General features: G+C 36.1%; 2 protein-coding genes across 6 annotated transcripts in view; one reads left to right on the top strand and one right to left on the bottom strand.

Annotated features, from left to right (window-relative positions):
* Positions 1-1,415: 1,415 nt before the first annotated feature.
* LOC147532265 (auxin response factor 17-like) lies at positions 1,416-6,601 on the bottom strand. 2 transcript variants are annotated; one of them, XM_086647845.1, is made up of 4 exons: positions 5,596-5,919; positions 4,694-5,382; positions 2,747-3,530; positions 1,416-1,633 (listed from the first exon to the last, which is right to left on the bottom strand). In XM_086647845.1, exons 1-3 carry the CDS (start codon positions 5,741-5,743, stop codon positions 2,820-2,822), a joined length of 1,548 nt encoding a protein of 515 aa, XP_086503971.1. In that variant the 5' UTR covers positions 5,744-5,919; the 3' UTR covers positions 1,416-1,633; positions 2,747-2,819. The 2 variants fall into 2 exon arrangements, with proteins under 2 accessions (XP_086503971.1, XP_086503970.1); XM_086647844.1 differs by having other exon boundaries at positions 4,694-6,601.
* Positions 6,602-9,977: 3,376 nt separating this feature from the next.
* The window catches only part of LOC147532264 (vacuolar protein sorting-associated protein, putative (DUF1162)), a 46,013-nt gene continuing 36,192 nt past the window's right edge, over positions 9,978-19,798 (top strand). For 2 of the 4 annotated variants that reach the window (XM_086649014.1, XM_086649016.1), the window contains exons 1-8: positions 11,179-11,471; positions 12,412-12,739; positions 12,834-12,928; positions 13,291-13,368; positions 17,347-17,459; positions 17,591-17,684; positions 18,859-18,902; positions 19,137-19,205. In XM_086649014.1, the coding sequence (XP_086505140.1) occupies positions 12,835-12,928; positions 13,291-13,368; positions 17,347-17,459; positions 17,591-17,684; positions 18,859-18,902; positions 19,137-19,205 (492 nt within the window). In that variant the 5' untranslated portion in view covers positions 11,179-11,471; positions 12,412-12,739; position 12,834. Of the gene's footprint in view, positions 10,265-11,171; positions 11,472-12,411; positions 12,740-12,833; positions 12,929-13,290; positions 13,369-17,346; positions 17,460-17,590; positions 17,685-18,858; positions 18,903-19,136; positions 19,206-19,798 lie in introns of those variants that run through there. The other 2 variants (XM_086649013.1, XM_086649015.1) reach the window with 2 other exon arrangements.

Genomic DNA, 19,798 nt, shown 5'->3' with positions numbered 1-19,798 from the left:
TTTCCGGGGGGTGAAATTTTAAAGGGAATATGTAGAATTTTAGAAATTTTTCGGGGAAATAAATTTTAAGGGGAAATAAAAAAAAAACACTCCACCTCACCTCCCTCTCTCTCCACCTCACTTCTCTCTCTTCTCCGACAAGGTCGCCGGTCGGAAAATTTTCCGGCCGGCGACCATTAAAAAAAAATATTTTTTCACTCTCTCTCTCTACAAAACTTTTTTTTTCTTTTTCTTCTTCTCTCTCTCTAGAACAAATCTAGAGAGAGGATCTGTTGAAGGTCCTGTTCGGGACCTTCAACAGATCCTCCCTCTCTCTAGATTTGTTCTAGAGAGAGACAGAAAAGAAGCAAAACAAAATAAAAAGTTTTAGAGAGAGAGAGAGAGTGATTTTTCTTTTTTAATGGTCGCCGGCCGGAAAATTTTCCCGCCGGCGACCTTATTGGAGAAGAGAGTGGTGGGGAGAGAGAAGATGAGGTGGAGAGAGAGAAGTGAGGTGGAGAGAGAGAAGTGAGGTGGAGAGAGAGAAGTGAGGTGGAGAGAGAGAGAGCTGAGGTGGAGAAGCTATTTTGCTTTCCCCCTAAATAAAATTGTCAAACAAAATTGACCAATTTTTGACCAAGTCTTCACACCCCGGAAACTATTTTGCTTTCCCCAAAGCGCTGGCCTTTTTTTATTTCCCGAGATCACCCACTTTTTTTTTATGACCCATCAACTTAAGAGATATTTGGGGGTTCAAATTCAATGAATTGAATGCCAATCCCATGCATATACTCCATTTTGGTAACTAGACATTTACTATAAAAATGAATCGGAACCATGGGATATGTAGTCGATTTTGGAATTACATCAAATAAAATTATTCCACAAGACGTCGCTCGCCATTATGAAACCCCCAAGTTAGGACCTCTAGATATTCATCTTGAGGAAGACCACAGATCATCATCTATACTAGGCACGGAGTTGAGGAAATATTTTTTGCTCCGTGTTTGTCTTTGTTTCTTCGATAATAGTTTGTGTCTTACTTCAGAATGGTTAACTCGTCTAAATGGTCAACTCATGCTCAATCTGAATCACTTTACAAATATTAAAGTATGAAATAAGAACTCATTGTCTAAACCCACAAGACTTGGTGTCTTGGTCTTGGAATCAAACAAGTCAGACTCAAACGAGTCAAAATCGGGCAATCAAAGAACAACGTCCACACCACCATACTCTTTTGAAGTAGAGTAGTATTTAATAGTAAACACAGTTGTAATAAGAAAACATTGCACGTACCGTTAAGTATATATTGCAATAATAATCTATATATAAAAACAAAAAAGCAGAGGAGAAGCAATTCGTAAAAACAACCAAAAAGAGAAAGAAATAAACTTGTTCAGTAAAGATGGCAAAACACTTGTACTAATGAAGCAAACTTTACGAAAAATCTTCTAAGCAATCACATAGATTAATCTTAAATATATTCGGACGATATAAGTTCTTTGGATGGTTCAGAAACTTGACCATAAAATCGCACGACAAGTTCCAAACACGAAAAACAAAAATCTAAAAACAACCCTTTGTCTGTTTAATGCAAAACTTTTATTACTGCAAAATGAGTTACCTAAAAGACACTTCCTCCATCTTTCCGCACCTGCAAATGAAACATAATAGATATTCAGAAAGACTTTGACTGCATTTGATGAAGTCTTTATAATAAAATAACACGATCTCACACTTTCGAGCAATTAAAGGATCTATTAACGAATTTATAGGTTTATTACTTACTTCAACCTGCAAGAATTTCTCGTCCCAAATTCACATTGATCAAAAGGTCAGACGAATATACGACTAAGAAGCAAATTCACATGTTTAGAGAATGAACATCTTTTTGGTGTTTTAGACATGACATTAGCTACCAATTAGGGGCAGGATCTCCGAGTGTTAATCCCCTCTAATCCGAGCCAAGTTAAAGCATATATAAAATAGCCACGTATATCTATATTTATGTACATATAATACTGAAATACTGATTTTTATACGTAGGTCAGATATACTGTCATAACTTGGGTGGATCTTGGCCAATCCAAGCGACATAGCAGCTTAGGATAGATTAGACCTTCCAAGTTCCAACACAAAAAAAAAGTGGTTTTTCTATTTTAAGACAAACATATACAATAATCTGAGCATATATGATCGAAATTTCTAGAATATATTTCTCGTCTTCCTCGAAGGTGCTATGCGATTTTGCAGATTCCAGCCTCAATACCAAGTCACTTGAGTTTTCACTACGAAACAGGAATACAACTATATCCTCTACCTTCATATCAGCGAAATAGGATTAAATATGATCGTGAGTACACATGTAAACCAGCAGGGCAGGATAAAAGCAGAGAACCATATTTGTCGACGATATCATCTATACCATGCATAGAGTGTAGCGACCAACAATTTTAAAATTTTATTAGCCTAACATGAAGGTCCAAATAGAAGTCATTGAGTCAACACCACTACTTGTTAACCTAGTGGGGGAAAACAATTTCGTTAATATGGCATTTTAACTAAAGCCGATTTAAAGACCATGAAAATTCGGAGTTAACCTTGAATTTAGTGTCATGAATTTTAACAAATTATATAGTAGTACGCAAAAAACGAAACACCCGTGCTCATTTTGCATCCAAATGTGAATCATGAACTGGGACGCAGTTTTTCTAATAATTTCTCATTTCTAGATATATATGAAGAAAACAAAAATTAAATCACATACCAGTATAGCCCCTGTTTTCGAGCCATTGACACAACACCTTTCAGCAAGAAATATAATGCTTCAATCACAGAGACTATTCGGTAGTTAAACTCAAGCCAGTGTACTGGTCATCCCTGCAGCCCCACTTTACACCACCATCAGCTTTTGGGCTCCCACCATCATCGGATTTAGTCTCAACTGATTGGCTTGAGGATATGATTTGGCCGAATAGCTTAAATGGCTTGGAGCTAGAGTTGCTTAAAGGATTGACACTTTCCTGGCTAGAGAACGAGAAGCGGTCAGATTGTAATATACCTCCATTATTCACTGATCTCGATTCTGTTGATAAGGGGCTACCAGTTACATTGTCGGGGAACAAAATATTATTGGTATTATTACCAAATTGAGACGCACTGGATTCAGGATTCAAGTTGATTGCGACATCACTTGTTTTTGATGATACATTGTTATCAGAAACAGGGACGTTGTACGAGATATGATTGTTATTATTACCACACAGATCTAAATTGGATCTATAAATAGGAGTATGCCTGGCTCCCTGCATGCAAACAGGAAAAGTATTATAACCAACCAATGGTGAGGTTGGGCTCGAGCTCAACTTTGACCCTATCACGAAGTTACTTGATTCTGTCAGGTGAAATGAAGAAGCCCCTTTTCCATCCGGTAGAAACTCAGCCTGTGAAGCACATTGCTTCTTACTAGGAGGATATGGTGTAATCACTTGAACTTGCCAAGGGCTCACACTCGTTACATCCTTCAGAACTTTATTATCATCCCACGTAACCTGAAACCACGACCATACAAAAGTAATACCTCTAGGTTAGGACTCCAATTGTCAATTGAGAACACAAAGAGGTAGAGGAGAGTTCCTGAAATTTCAAGATATAGATTTCACGATTTTCCAACTAAATGCTTATACGCTTAATGCTGGGTTCAGGTACCATAATCCAATTATTCAATTAAACTGGGCAAATAGAACATGTCATGTTGATTAACTAGTGCTCAAGGAAAGTCAGGAACTTCAAAGATGCACGTTCCTCTTGACAGGATACACATTCGTAATTGATAAATCATAGTTCATCAGCCAGAGTTTGTTTCTAAATAGCATCCAACTTAGAATCTCGAATTACAACTAAAAGGAGGATTATTATTAAAAATCCTTTTCCAAATATAACATTAATAACCATTGTACGTAAACAATCAGAAAAGACTTTCTCGGTGGATCATCTAACACGAGCAAAAATTTACGCTTCAGAATATACTTTTTTCACACTCAAAATCATTTCATTCGTACAATCCACTTGCTTAATAAACACCGGGAGAAACGTCTATTAGTTAAAATATCTACGTCAGCTGTATCTTCATACATCTAAATTTAATGTCAAGGGTCTGAGAGATGCAACTTACATGCTATAAATGTAGGAAAGGACCAGCTGGTAGAAGAAAGTTCGACATTACCAGAAAAAAATCGGGGCATCTCTGTAGTGCCTCTCTCTAATGTATCCTACTCTTTTATCGGCAAAGAATAGCTCGTTACAAAACTTAGCAAATTAATGCTAATACCAGCATTGGACCCAAATAAGAAAGCCACTTATACATAACTAGGAAAGATCTATATGATACCATATACTAATTGTAATATTGTATGATTAATTGAATATACTTCCAAGGAAAACAACTCCATAACATGGGCAACATTTAATAGAAGATCATTTAACACCAAGAAGAAATTGAATCTTGAGATATTCAGTTGCATAAAATGTAGAAGCAGGTTGATCAAGAGTTCAAAATATAAATAAATAGAAGTATCAAAGATACTATTAATAGTACCATTATAGGAAGTATATCCTCCTTATTTATAATTATACTACAAAGAATTTAATGGATTAACACTAAATTTATATAATCGAAATGTAAAGGTAGAGAGGGTGGAGACAGATAAAACACCTGAAGCATACGCCATGGAGATCCACGCCATAACCCATTTTCTGCACCGATAGATGAAACTTTCCCCTGGCACCAAGTTGCACTTGAGCCCTCCTTTTCCACCAACATCTTAATACTAAACCCAGGATTCCAGTTCATATTCATCGACTCATTCACTATTTCACAATTCACTAAAAAATCCGTCGAACCAAGCTTAGGATACCACGATACCTCAAACTCACAATTTTGTTCAGCTAATTCAACAGCTTTCAATACTGATTCTGCAGATACCCTCGATCTAGCATTCCTCTGAAAACTTAATATTTCTCCATTTTTACTCTCTTCTTTCTTTGGATTCTGATAAGAACCTTCAAGATTCCACCTCCCAACATCCACATTTTCAACAGGAAAAACTTTCCTTCTAATCCCAACAGAGAGTTCACCATTACTATGTTTTATAAAAATAACAGTATCTCCACCAACAAGTTTCTTATGATTGACAAAACGACTCCAACCAGTTGTCAAGAGATGTCTAAGAGGAGTTCCTCTGAAGATATGGCGGATTTCCCATTCCACTCCATGAACATCACGTAATTTGAGAGACTGTGCAGGTCTCTCTCCTTTAGTATCCAATGTTGGAAAAACAGATTCAGCACCATGTTTAGGAACAGAAAATCCACCCCCATTGTTTGCATCACTTATTGTTAAAACTTTCGCAAAAGAAGTTAAACCATTATTATTATTATCATCATCATTAATCAAACTCCCATTAGATAATCTTAATGTTCCAACACAAGATAACTGATGATAATAATCAATAGGTTTAAGATGAATCTTAGCAAAAACCTCATCAGTTTCTTTATTAGCAAGTAATTTAACAGAAACAATTTGACAAACAAAGAAAGAATGAGTTAATTTCTTACTAATTAGGGTAAAATCAGGAGCTGCTGAAGCTTGTTCAGCATGACCTTGTGGAAAATAATAAACTAGTGAATCAACAGTAGGGATTTGAACTGAGTAACCAGCAATTGTTTTCCATAGATTGGGATTCAATTCATTCACTAACTCCATTTTTTTGGGTTTTTTCTTTCAGGTAGAGAAAGAAAGACAGAGAGACTTGTCTGTGAGGGTTTAAGAGGAGGAAGAATGAGTAATAAAACAACTAGGGTTTTAAATCTGTTAATATTTGTAACAAACTTATATTTAGTGATTTTTTAGAGAGAGAAAGTGAGGAGGAGAGTCGTATTGAGGTCGGGAGAGGGAATCACTCACTGCTGTATTTTGCGATTTCACAGGAGGACTGATTCTTTCGTATTTTATAAGTTTACCCTTAGTTATTCAATTTAATTACACTTGTATCCTTACATATTTCGCTTCAGTTATTCTAGAAGCTTGAAGTGGTTAGAGAAAAACGCGAGAAAAACGCGGGAACCTGAAAAAAGTAGGGCGCGATATGGTATACCCTAGCCTAGCCCTGGCTGAAAAAGTAAGTAGCAAAAGTGCAAAACCCATTCCTTCACCACCGAATTTATTTCCGCTGAAGTTTATCAAGATCACAGTCAACCTATATGGTTATTTCTTGGGAGATAACTAACTATCCACCAGTATCTCCTTAAATCTCTCCATATTAAGTGTTTCTGAGCGGGAGAACAAACTATAAACAGGCCGATGACAATCTTTTTTTTTTTTTTTTTTTTGGTATAATCCGTGTCCGTAGGGTAAGGAGTTTTGTATTAGGTCGAAATCGTGGACATATACTTTAGTTATTCAGAAATCTTTAACTAGACAGAATAAAAATGATAACCGTAATAATGTCAGATTTATAGAGAGAGAATCATGTGAATTTAAAGAGAGAAGTCAGGAGCGAAGAGAGGAAAGTAGTATGAGATTTTATAGGAAATTGGTAGTTATTTTGACTTTTACACTTTTATCTTTAAAAATGAGAGTCGTTATTTACAAACAAAAAAATTGGATGAGTGAGATTCATAAATGAAAGTTATGACATGGATTCTAGTGAATACTAGAGTTTAACGTATTATCCTTGGTTATAAAAATAGGCCGTCGTGCCAGAGTTTCACAGGAGGACTGATTCCATGTCATAAACTCAAAAAATATAACGCAAGTAGTAAAGCATGTGAACTTACAACTCTAGTATCATATAAATATTAAATCCATACTTAAATGTACTGAATTTTTTATATGCGAAAAAAAATAACCTTGAGTTATTAGTAGTCCACTAAAATAGAACATAATTTCAAATACTACTATTTTTTCTTCACAGACATTTTTACCAGAACTTCAAAGTCCTGAAACTTCAAAGTTCTCAAAACTTTGAAGATCTGGGATGAAAATGTTTTGGAACTTGAAGGTTCTAGAACTTCAAAGTTTTGGAAGACGAAAGTCCTGAAACTTTACAATTCTAAAACATTTTAACAAAACTTACAAGTCCTGGAACTATCATTAAAACTTTGAAGATTCAATTTTAAATCTTAGTCGTTCCAAGTATTGGTCGAGATTAAAACAAGATATATTATTTTAAAAACTAAAATTTAAAATACTTGACACCTTCACAGATGTTTGGTTTACAGATATGGTTTCGTCAAGGTCTGAGAACCAGATGAAACAAGACGTTGAAGGTCTAATTTCTAGGCAAACGAGGTATGATTTCGTCAAGGTCTAATTTCCAAAAGAAGAATAAGACGCAGGAGGAGGATGGGGTTAAGGAGGTGGAGGTAGAGGAAGTTGAAGGGCATGAGGTTGTAGATGAGGATGTTGAGGTTAAGGGGAGGTTGAGGAGGTTGAGCTTGAAGGTTGTCGACCAAAGGTTAACGACCGACGCCCTTCTGCTACAGAAGAAGGGTGAGGTGGAGGAAAGATCAGATGAAGTGGAGGAGCGATTAAATGAAGTGGATGAGGGAAGGATGAAATAGTGAAGCACAAATTCGGGGCCAAAACAGAATTAACCTTACTTTTTATTTACACCCGTGACAGTTAGAACTTCAAAGATCTATCTAAACAGGTAGATCTTTGAATTTGACTAAATTGTGAGTAAATTTGGCTCGAAAAGTTCTTGGACCCGAGTTTGAGTTAAAAATTCTTAATTTTTCAAAAAAAAAAATGAATAACAAGAAACTTCAAAGTTCTTAAAAACAGTTGTAAACCAAACCCTAGTTATCTCAGAAATACCCTAACCCTAGTTATCTCTTTCCTCCTTCAATCTCTCCCTCATCTCAGAAATACCCAAACCCTAGTTATCTCTTTCCTCCTTCAATCTCTCTCTATTGCCTATTCACTTCCTCCAATTCCTTGGATTCAACTATATCTTTGTGATAGTTTTTCATTAAGGTTTTGGGATAACCACAATCGTTTTGGTCCTGATTGAGCTGGATGATTTGTTGAAGAAATCAGAAACGATCTATGCATACAAAAGCTGGACGAAGGAGAATATCACCTTCTTTGTTTCGAAATCGTCCAAATTCAAATGAGCATATGTTCGAAAATAGATCTGATTTAGAGAAAAGAAAATTTTTCTATTGGTGTCAATAATGAAAGTAATAGTGGAGTAAAGAGAGAAAGATGGACAAGCTTACTATGGAGGATCTGGTTCAGAAAGTCATCTAATTTTCAAACTTGGTGTAGATTCCTTGTAATCCTCTAGGTGTCACTAATGGAAGTTATGGCGAAGTAGAGAGAGAAGGAGGAGTTAAAGCTTTACTATCGAGTTGTTGGCAGTGGCGGCTTCAAAAATTATTTTTAGAAGAGGCTAAATTGAAGAGACTTAAAATAAAATTTTATTAATTTTTTAGCTATGGTAAACAACTTTCATTAAAATTATATCTAACTTAACTTACATTACACCGTAAATTAACATTTTTCAAGTGATGAGAAAGAAATAACATAACCTAGTGATGACTCTCTATGACCCGACTATAGCTAATGTATTTTCAAACATATATATATATATATATATATATATATATATATATATATCAATATTATGTTAATATGTAATTTAGACTCTTGATTTTGGTTTCAAATTTATTTAAAATCCTACCTTTATGAGCTCATTATCAGTAAATTGTAGTAGCATACGATGATATAGTCTTCGTCGACTAATCATTCATATGAAACAAAAAGGAAACAAAACTAAAGACGATAATTGGATGTAAACTAAACTAAATTGATAAAATTGAACAATAATAAACCTCCTTTTAATATAAAGAAATTGTTAAAGTTCAAATATTTTATGAACTCATTTTGAGTACATAAAGTTATTTGATGCATGCATGAAACAAGATTAGCATGCATGAAACAAGATTTACAAAGGTCCAAAAGTTTGAACTACTACATTTAGAAAAACCTAATAATGAGGTATAAAAGAAAGAAAAACAAAAATTCGAATGAGATGGGACTTGATCGTAGGCCGTTGCAGTCTACAACCTACTACAAGACCACTCCATTAAGAAACTTAATTACTTAACTATAACCTCCCCTCGCCTCTATGTAGATCCGCCATTGGTTGTTGGTTCAGAAGGTCTCTTCCAATACCTTCAATCATGTCTGATTTCTAATGGGTTCACTTTGTTGATGTGTGTTTTAATTTTAATTTTATTTATATTCTATGTGGTGGTGGCGGCGGAGGGCGGTAGTCAATGGTCGGTGGTGGTGTTGTGGTAGTCGGTGAATCGGAGATGGAAATTCAGAAGTATATCTTTACTTATGTGAGGGTATATTTATCTTTTGATTATTTTTCAGATTGTGGTTTATATTTCAGACTTGTTTTAAAGTCTGAAAATAGTGGCCTTTATTCAGTCAATTCAAACTTCTAACTCATTCAAACAAAGCTTGAGATTTTGCTAAATAATAACAAATATCTAAAATATGACCTAATTCAGATTTCAGATCTAAAAATTAAAAAAACAAACACTAACTTAGTCTTATAACATTTTGACATGAATGGTGATTATTAATTTTTGTTACTTTCTACTCATTTTAGATATTATTTGGTCAAATAGACATTGGCTCTAGAGCCTACAACTAGAGCTCGCATAAGTCAAGACATGGGCCATTCATGTGTGGGGGAGGAGCCTTAGCATCATTTATAATGTCCCTTTTAATATGTTTCATTAATGAAGACGATACAAAGACGTCATGAGTTTCTGCTAAGGAGAATAAGAAGAATGAAATAGAAATATGAAAAACTCAAATGCAGATATGGTATTTCTTCATCGCCTTTTTCATTTCTTGTTCTTCATTTTCTTTTTATTGGGTTTTCTCTTGTGATTTATCATCTTCCTCGCCATTTACCCCAAAAAAAATTTTCATACATAATCATCCTTCGTGTACAAAATTGTTGGTGGAAATTCTAGTCCCTCCCTCAATCACTTATTTTCTGGCACAGGTGTCTCTTGTGTGTGTGTTTCGGTGGGGGATTATCTCCTAAACCAGGTTGCATGATCATATCTTCGGATCTAACAAGCAATATTCGACTTTATCAAGCTTTCTGCGTAACTGTTATTTCTCTCGGCCAAAGCAATGTTCAAGGTGCTGAACTCATTTTTGCACACCTCCATGTGGAGGGGTCAGGTAGCGGTAGGGGTGGAAAAAAGCCCGAGAATCTGAAACCCGACATGTTCACCCGAGTCTAATGACGCCCGTGGTCGCCCGAACCCTTTAGTGGGTATTACCCGCCCGACCCGATTAATTTTTATGGGCGGGCTCGGGTATAAAAGCTTGCCCGAGGTGCCGCCCAAGCCCGACCACGACAATTGCCCGACAATATAGTTCGAAATAGCTCGTCTATTTGCTATGCACAACCCTGATAAAACATTGTGCGCCTTCATTATAAGTCGTTGGATGATGTAACTTATGAGTACCTCTCACCCGTCAGATGTAGGGTTGGGACCTAAAAGGCATACATAAATAGGTTTCCAGCCAAAATCTTTCTTCCCTTTTTGATTTTTTAGGATTTAAGAAAGATAAAGACTATTCTATAGAGAGAGAAAGTAGATTCCAGAGAGATGATCCTAATGAGGGAGTGAGTATGTACTAATATGTGTGTGGTATATAGAGACTTATTTGTGTTTTCTATCTTCTCTTCTTGTGTTTTATATATTTTCTTTTCTTGGTTCTCTATAGATTCTAAAATAATTGAATCGTCATTTTGAAAGATCTTAAATGTTTATGTAAGATCTTCAAGTAAATATGGTAATTTGTTATAGATTAGAACTTTGTTATTAAGTTATTTAGAGATCTGGATTAGAAAAATAATTTTGTAGCTGAATATTTATATATATATTTTTCCAAAGCCCGAAACCCGATGACCCGTTACCCGAGTGGCCCGACTACTTTAACGGGCTTGGGCGGGCTTTGATCAACAAAACTTTACTATATACCCGCTCGACTACCCTAGTAGCCAAGGAAGAAACATACCTGACCCGCCCGAGCCCGATTCATTTTTACCCGTGGACGCCCATACCCGCCCGATTCCCACCCCTAGCGGAGTTGACTCGTATTCACCCTTCTGCTTACCGTCGTGAAAGAATTAAGGTGACTGGGACACTCACGCTGATCTACTACTCCAGGCGTAAAGTGAAAGAGCTACTTCGGGTCCACCACTCTGTTAAGTCTCATCAAAATCTTGCTCACACGAATTCAAAATTCTCACAGTATTGTGTAAATCATTCAGTTCATGAACTTCATCTCAAGTTCAGCTAGGGTTTCAAGAGCGAAACAGAGAGTTAGAGAGAGAAAGAGAGACGGTAGAATTCCGCGTTCTCAATCAACCTGTTGACAAAAGGTTTGATTTTCTAATTCACTTCCTATTGTTCGGTCTATTTGTTGAAATTGAATTTGAGTAATTCATGATGTTAGATAATAGTTTTTGTTATCATTTTCTGCTATTTGATACAAAAAGCTTCTAAATTTTTTCCTTTGAAACCCTAGGTTTGTGCTTCGTTATCTTTATTCGCTTTTGAATCCTTAATGATGCTTTTTAACGATTGTTAGGGTTTCAATAGCCGATTTATATCTCTATTGATTGAATAAGTAGGTTTTCAATGTTGTTATACACCAAATATATGATTTGATTAGATCTCTTTTTTTTTTTCAATAACGAATTGGAAGCTTTCAATTAGTTGCTATCAAATTTTCTTTTCAGATTTCTGATTTGGGGTTGGTCCTTCATCTATCTCAATGTATTTTATTGGTCTGAGTTTATGATTACGATCTTTAAGTTTTTCAGGTAAGGATTTGCTATGGAAATAGGATTGGTCTCTGTTCAATCCAATCCTAAATAATTTCAAGAAGAAACCATCTATTTTTTTAATTTTCTTATATAGTCATATTTATTGGTTGGTCTTTCCTCTAAGGCATCATGTCGACTTGAGTATATGGTCTCAAGCTCAGGGTTTGATTCTCCAATCCTAGGATTAGGGTTTATATATTGCTTTGCTCTAAAATTGTCTTGGGTTTTGTTTTCTCCTGCACGAAATTTTGATTTTGTTTTACCTAATCTGCTTTTGGTAAATATGTGGTTTTGTTATCTGTGATAATCTAGCAATGATTTAGATATTTCTTCAGGATATAAAAGCTGAAGAAATATAAGATGGTACTTATTCCGGTGTTCGCATAAATATCTTTACAGAATGGGAGGATTACTGAACCCCCCGTCTTTTGATAATGCGTTTACTGAAACCCCCACCTTTTATTAGTAATTACTAATACCCCGCCTTTCGTAGGTTTGACGGAATCCAGCCGTTAGTGGGAGAGAAAATACCAAAAGGCCCATTTACTAAATCCGGACCGATTGAGGAGATCAGAAAATTGGGGCGCCTTCGAAACAAAGCCTGGACGCTTATATCACTACAACCTTCTTCTCCCTTACCCACACGCGAATCAGACTACCTGTTCACTCGTGCAACCGGGATTTCTCTCTAACAAAACTCCATGAAACCAGCATCTCTCTCTAACGAAACTCGATAAACGAACCAGGTATTCTCCCTCTCTCTCTCTCTCTCCATTAGAACTACCCCATCGTTTTGCTGGTAATTCTCCCTTATTTTAGAGGTAAGTTTCAAAATGAAATTGTTAGTAAATGGTATTCTTTCGAACTTCCATTGACACAATCGCTAATTGATGAATAAAATTCTATTGATAATAGGATGTTCGAAGGAGTTCGTCAGTTGCTGCTGGGTTATCTGGGACGGTACATCAAAGATATTCAGAAAGAACAACTGAAGATCGGATTGTGGAACGGTATTCAATGTTTTACATTAGTTAGATTTTTATTCAATTCAACATCAATTGTGCTTTACAAGGAAAATTTTATTCACTTATGATCCTGTCAATCTCTCGGTATAATAAGCTTAGCATGTGTAGCTGCACGTGTGCTTATATACTCTAGTATACCAAGAGCACAAATTTAGTGGAGTTTGTGAGATCCCCTAGGTTTGAATTCAGCAGTGCAATAAAATGGGGTTGATCTGTCCATGTTTCTGATAAGATGAACAACTTAACTTGTATACTCATACTAACATTATATTCAACTTGTATGCCTCTGAGTTGAGCAATATCTTTCAACTTCTCTGAGCGCTTATGTTGGTTATTCTGTTTTACAGGAGAAGTATTATTGGAGAATGTGGAACTAATTCTTGAAGCTTTTGACTATCTTCAATTGCCTTTTGCAATAAAGCACGGTTCGGATTCAAGCTGATATTTATTTACTTTTTTCTTTGAAAATTTTGAATTAACATTAGAAGAAAAAAAATTTAGAAATGTTTAAATGAAAAAAGTATGATGTTACATCATTAAGTTCTTGCACTTAAGCACAAACTCGTTATGTCTTATCCTTCACCCAAGGGATTATCCTACTTCAATGACACAAAATCTTTGAAAGTTTTACCTTTTCTGTCCTTCCAAATATCCCATGGTAGGATGAGATACCACAATTATTTCTTCGCCATTTTAACTTTTAAGTTCCGCCACTGCTCAATAGTTTATGATTATATCTTGGGGATACACCAATAATTACCTAATGTAATTGTGAAGAAATCCCATAAGACTCTAGCCTGTCACAGTGAAGAAATAGGTGCTCCGCTGTCTCTTCCGAACTCCTGCTAATGCATCTATTCGGAATATCCCTTGTCTCTTAAGAGTGTCCATAGTTGGAACCTTATTTTTTAATGCAGCCCATGTCACAAAACTGACTCTTGGAGGGATCTTCCCTTCCAAGTGTTCTTGTGGATCTTCCCTTCCAGGTGAGTGTCCTAACTATCGAATTATGTGCTGAAACCAGATTGAATTTTTAGGGTTATAGAACATTTATTATAGAAGTCAAAATGTTAACATCACTATAGAAGAAGTCGAGGAGTTCTGTACCACTGGAACAGAACTCAAACTTGGGCCAAATACAAATCTTACACTGATTTTCTAGGAAATTAGGAGGCTTAACGTGCAAAACATAATATAATAACTTCTGTACATAGGTACCTCAGTTATAATATTTGTTTTTGAAAAGTTGTATTAATATTAATTGAGGACAAATACAAAGATTCTGGGGTAGCTATGTTATATCATCATAGCCTTGCAATTCCTGACAAAATTTGAAAATAATTTTGTTTTTGCACAATTCGAGTTTCTACTCCAATGAAATAGCAACCCTTTACATCTTCCACCTCTATTACCTTGTGAGGATTGGAGTCCTTCAAAATCTTCTATCCTTCCTTAAGCACCATATCACCAATGGGATCAGATTCCAAACATCCTTCCCTCTTTAGGGGACTGCATTCTACCCATTGCTGAATTTCTTGGTCGATTGATTTTGGAGGACACCACCTGTTGTGGAAGGCTGTAATGGAATAGCATCAAAGGTATGTAGCTGCTTCACAATGCAGCAGGAGATGGTCTAATTGTTTCTTCCTGCACATGGTGCATCTATTCACTACTCAAAAACCCCTGCCCTACAATTGTTCCACTGTTGGAAACATGTGAAGGCAGGGGTGCCCATGCCATAAAACTAACTCTGGGGGGGGGGGGGGGGGGGGGGATCAGTTTCTTCTATAAAAAGTCTTGGAACGGGCAGGTGATGACTTCTACTGATGTAATTATACTTTGATGGCAATGCTTGATAAAAAAAAGTCTTCGTTTTCTTCGACCATTCAAACTCTATCTATGCAAGTGAAACCAGGCCGAGTCAGCCGAGTGACTCGGGTTGGACTCAGGGGTAATCCGAGCTGAGCTTGGACTCAGGGGGGATCAGTTTCTTCCATAAAAAGTCTTGGAACGGGCAGGTGATGACTTCTACTGATGTAATTATACTTTAATGGCAATTCTTGATAAAAAAAAGTGTTTTCTTCGACCATTCAAACTCTATCTATGCAAGTGAAACCAGGCCGAGTCAGCCGAGTGACTCGGGTTGGACTCAGGGGTAATCGGAGCTGAGCTTGGCCGGGTTCCTAAGTCTAGGGGTTTCCCGCAGTGACTCGTGTGACTCGGCTGACTCGTGTGACTCGGAAATTCGGGTCAGACCCGAAATTTTAAGAGTATTTTCGAATTAAAATCCGACTTGATGCATATTATATGTAATTGCTATTCGTAAATTCTTGAAATATGTAAAGACAACTACAATTTTGGAAACTACTAGTCCTTGTGGAATAGTATTATCCCTCCTAGAGTCAGTTTTTGGTCTGGGCAGTAGTCTTGGGTAAGCTCCCAACGGTAGACAATCTCCAAAAGAGAGGGATGCTTATGCCCAATAGATGCGATAGGTGCTGCCTAGCCGAAGAGACTATCAGCCATTTGTTCATCCATTGTGGGGAAGTTTCGAAATTTTGGCGTTTCTTCCTTGGGACGGTTAACTTAGCTTGGTGTGCCCCATCCTCCATTTCGCAAGCTCTGGAGCAATGGGGAGCTGCCCCAGTTAAGAAGTCGAAGAGAGAGTCATGGGGCCTAGTCCGTGTGGCTATTTGCTGGTCAATTTGGAAGGCCAGAAATGATGGAATCTTTAGAGACTCAAGGGCGAGCTTTAAAGTGGAGAGGGAGGATGTGTTAGGTCTGTTATTTGCTTGGAGTAGACACTTAGGTTGGGCGAGATTGTACTCTTATTTTGATTTTGTGTAGCATTAGGGGAGCATCATTAGGTAAGATGTACTAGTCGTGCTCCCCTCTTTGTGAATTCTCGTGTTCTCTTTCTTTCTATACATTCAATCAAATTTTCAAAAAAAAAAAGTATTTAGAAATAACAAAACACCAAAAGATATTAAATGTATTTAGAGATAACGAAATACTAGACGATCTTTAAGAATCTATTTAATAGAAAGCTTAACTACTAATTATGATAGATATTTAATGTATTTAGAGATAACAAAATACCCAAAGATCTTTAAGAATCTTTATAATAAAAAGTTTGTAAATACTAGTTATAGTAGAGATTCAATGTATTTAGAAAGAACAGAATACCAAAAGACGTTAAGAATTTTTGTAATAGAAAGTATGAAACAGTTATACTAGATATTCAATTTATTTAGAAATAAAAAATTCTAAATTTGAATTACGTGCATAGAATTAAGATAAGAAATGGCTATACGTCGTGATATAGTAAAAATCAGAATTTTTCTCACTTACACTCGCCGTGTAAATAAATGTTTTTACTCGATGCGGTTTTGTTTGACAATGCGAGGCGGTAAAGTGGCGTAGCTTCAATCTTATATATTTTAATATAAACATAGTAGTTTCTTCTATTAATAGTATATAATTAAGCTTCCTTAATATCTTGGCTTTGGCCTGACTCGAACACGGTCCTTGGTCGATCCTGAGCCGAGTCTGAGTTTGATAGATTAAAATTCTGGTTGGAAACTCGAAAAATAGAAGATCTGTTCAGATTAACCTTAAGGCCCGACGCAAGCTCATACTAGGTTCGGATATATATAAGCTTCCTTAACAGCCTATTGTCTTCTTCAACAACGAACAAGGTGTCATTTGCGAAGTGCAAATGATTCACCAGAATACCAGCGAATTTAGTTATGAATCCCTTTAACTAATTCATCTCTTTCGCCTAATTCATACAATAACTAAGGACCTCAATCTTTTTTTGAAAGATTTGAATGAATTAAAAAGATAACTATGTACCATGAGAAAGGGGGGAGGCTTTGATATTACAAAAATTTCACTCTATCCATGCCTCCCAATTCACAACTACATGTAGAAAGGGCACGTTTTTCATAGAATCCAAAATCTTAGTCTACAAGAAATCGTTCCTATCTTTCCAAATGTTCCAAATTATGGCAGATGGGATTAGTTTCCATATATCTCTTCTATTTTTCCTCTTCCATAGGACCTTAAATTATTATTATTTCAAAGTTTCATAAAAAGGGTTATAAAGCACACCTGATTTTGTAATACCCATATTTTTTTTACTCTTGGTTTGGTTTGCGCCCTTAACATTTTGTATTTAGTGTGAAGTCCAAACTCCAAACTTGTGTTATAACCTCAAAAGGGATTTTATAAGATCACCCAAAAGTGTGTACTTACAGTCACACACAAACTCTATTAAAGGTATTATTTGACATCATTATCAGTTACACTCCTAACTACATAATTTAAGAATTATTGCATGTTATCTGTTTCAGTATTTGCGTCCTATTGTTTCCCCACTTTAACTTGTAAATATATTATAGGCAGCGTTGGGAGGTTGAGCATAAAAATTCCTTGGAAAAAGCTTGGATGGGAGCCAATTATAATTGTTTTAGAGGATGTCTTGATCCGTGCTTGCCAGCGAAATGAAGATGAGGTAAATTTAACAAACTTATGCTTTCTGTGAATCAAATTCCGCTTTTGTATGATCACCTCATGTTTTATAGGAGAGAGAAAAGGTTCCGACTTCTATGAGATACTAATTACCTAGTTTTGCTTCTTTTTCAGTGGAGCTTCGATTTAGTGGAAAAAAGAGAATTTGCTGCTAAAAGAGCCAAACTTGCTGCAGCAGAGCTAGCAAAATTATCGAGACGTGTATGCAGTAAGTTAGTTGTGAACTTTGTCCTTAAAAAGAAAATTAGTGTCAAATTCTCAACCAACAAGTTTAACTAGCAAGAATCAGAAGTATTCGTTTGTTTCCTATAGGGCTTGCCGTTCACTCTTATTTGAGTTACTCTTTTCGTGATAATGGGTTTCTCACAAGAGAACTAAAAGAGACTTTTGGATGATATGTGGGTCGATTTGGAAAGCTAGGAAGGAAGACATTTTTAAAGACTCTTCCAATAGTTTGGTCGTGGTAGTGGAAGATGTCCTAGGCTTACTTTTTCATTGGAGTAGAAACATTGGGTGGGCCAATAGTTTCTCGTATTTTGATTTCATTTCTAGTTGGGAGGATGTCATGAAGTAATCTTCGCTATGTGAATCCACCAATTTTCTGTACATTCCTCCTCTTTTCTAATTAACTCAAACTTTTTCAAAAAAAAATTACTCTTTTCGTTGAAAATAGTGACCTTCTGGGCCTCTCCAAAGATCCCAAGGGAGGCTAAGGAAGAAAATACTTTTATCCGAGTGCTTCTTTGGAACACATTCCTGGAAGGAATGTGAACTTATGATAGGTCCGAGGAAGCAAGCCGTTTTGTAACATTCTGCCTAAGGATTTCTCCAATGATCATTTTAGTTGAACGAAGTCCCCTGAACAACTAAAATATGATGCATATGTGTCTGAAATACTAAATTAAGTTCGAGTAGTGGAGTTATGTTCTTTTGCCTGAGTGTAAGCACATTGATACCATAACGGACTCTTTCGGGGAGGTTTAAATGTGAATTTGAGATGCGAGAGTCCAACTTATACACAACCTGATATTTCGACATAATCCCTTTTACTTTAGAACTCCAGACGGTAAATCCTGTATCAAGCAACTAGTATTTGGAGAGTATATACTTGATTAAGCTAAATCAAATGCAGCTCTATAGTTCTTTGAGACGATATTGTCAATCTCTGAAATATTACTTATTCTGCAGCCTGTTCCAGTTTATAGTTTTCATATCTCGCGTTTTTTTTTTCTATTCACTGCTTGTGGCTGTTATATATGTAACCTGTTTACCCTCCCTGGTTGTTGTTTATCATTTGAATATATTATAATGTAGCCTCACTTATCCAACCGGTCTGCGTATTTCTTTTATTCCGATTCTTCACTCTAGTTTTCTTTTTGCAGATAACCAGACAGGACAATCATTTATTTCATACATCACTGCCAAGGTGACTGACATCACTTTTACTAAGATCCGTTCTATTGTGAACCTAACTCTATCATGCTTAAATGTGTAGCACAGTAGCAGGACAGCTACTGTGTTTCTTTTAAGTGTGAGGGTTTAGGGTTTGATCTCCTTTTGGTGGCTTTGGTCAACTTAGAGATACTGAATCTTCCTTTCGTTAATTGGTTACTTTAACTTTTATCAGTTTTCTCATTTGCTGTTGTTTTTCTGTTGACAGATTCTTGATGGTATCCAATTGTCCATCAGAAATGTCCACATCATTTATACTGATCAGCAGTTTAACTCGGTAATTTGGTTGCCCATGTGGCTCGAGTTTTATGTTATGGGGTTCTCCTGCACTGTCTTTTTCCTCAAAATGTCATATTTTATAGGCTTACCCTCTAATTTTTTTGTACAATTTTGAGTCCCTGCAGCTAACATTTCGATTGTTTTTGGATGCTAATTTGCAATATCTGATCATGTGCTGCATTTCTCATTGCATTTCTTGTATACTACGGATTCAAATCAATAAGACAGACCTTTTTAGTCTTCATTACTGCCCCATTGTCTTTCTGCGAATTGAATAAAATTCTACTTAGGATCCAACTAATGACCCCTATTAATGTCGGATATGGCTTTGCTTGTCTCCAAATGCCTACAAGTAGATCAACCTTGAATGTTTCATCTATAGGTAAGGTCCTAATCTAGGCCACTTGTGCCCCCATCGCCATGCTCACTTGATCTTCGGTTTGAAAGGGATCTGTACACTTTGTATTCATGGTAATCTTGTAGGAAATATTACTTATTTTTTCTTATTTAAACTATAATTTGTTACTTATAAGGGATTATTTCTAAGCTCATCCATGGAAAAGCCTTGTACTGTTTGAATAGAAACCGCTT

Source organism: Eschscholzia californica, unplaced genomic scaffold (genome assembly GCF_041429995.1).
Source record: "Eschscholzia californica isolate CP2 unplaced genomic scaffold, dmEscCali1.0.p SCAF_6, whole genome shotgun sequence".
NCBI lineage: Eukaryota > Viridiplantae > Streptophyta > Magnoliopsida > Ranunculales > Papaveraceae > Eschscholzia > Eschscholzia californica.
The sequence above is the reverse complement of the archived record's forward strand: the minus strand, read 5'-3'. Positions and strand labels throughout refer to the sequence as shown.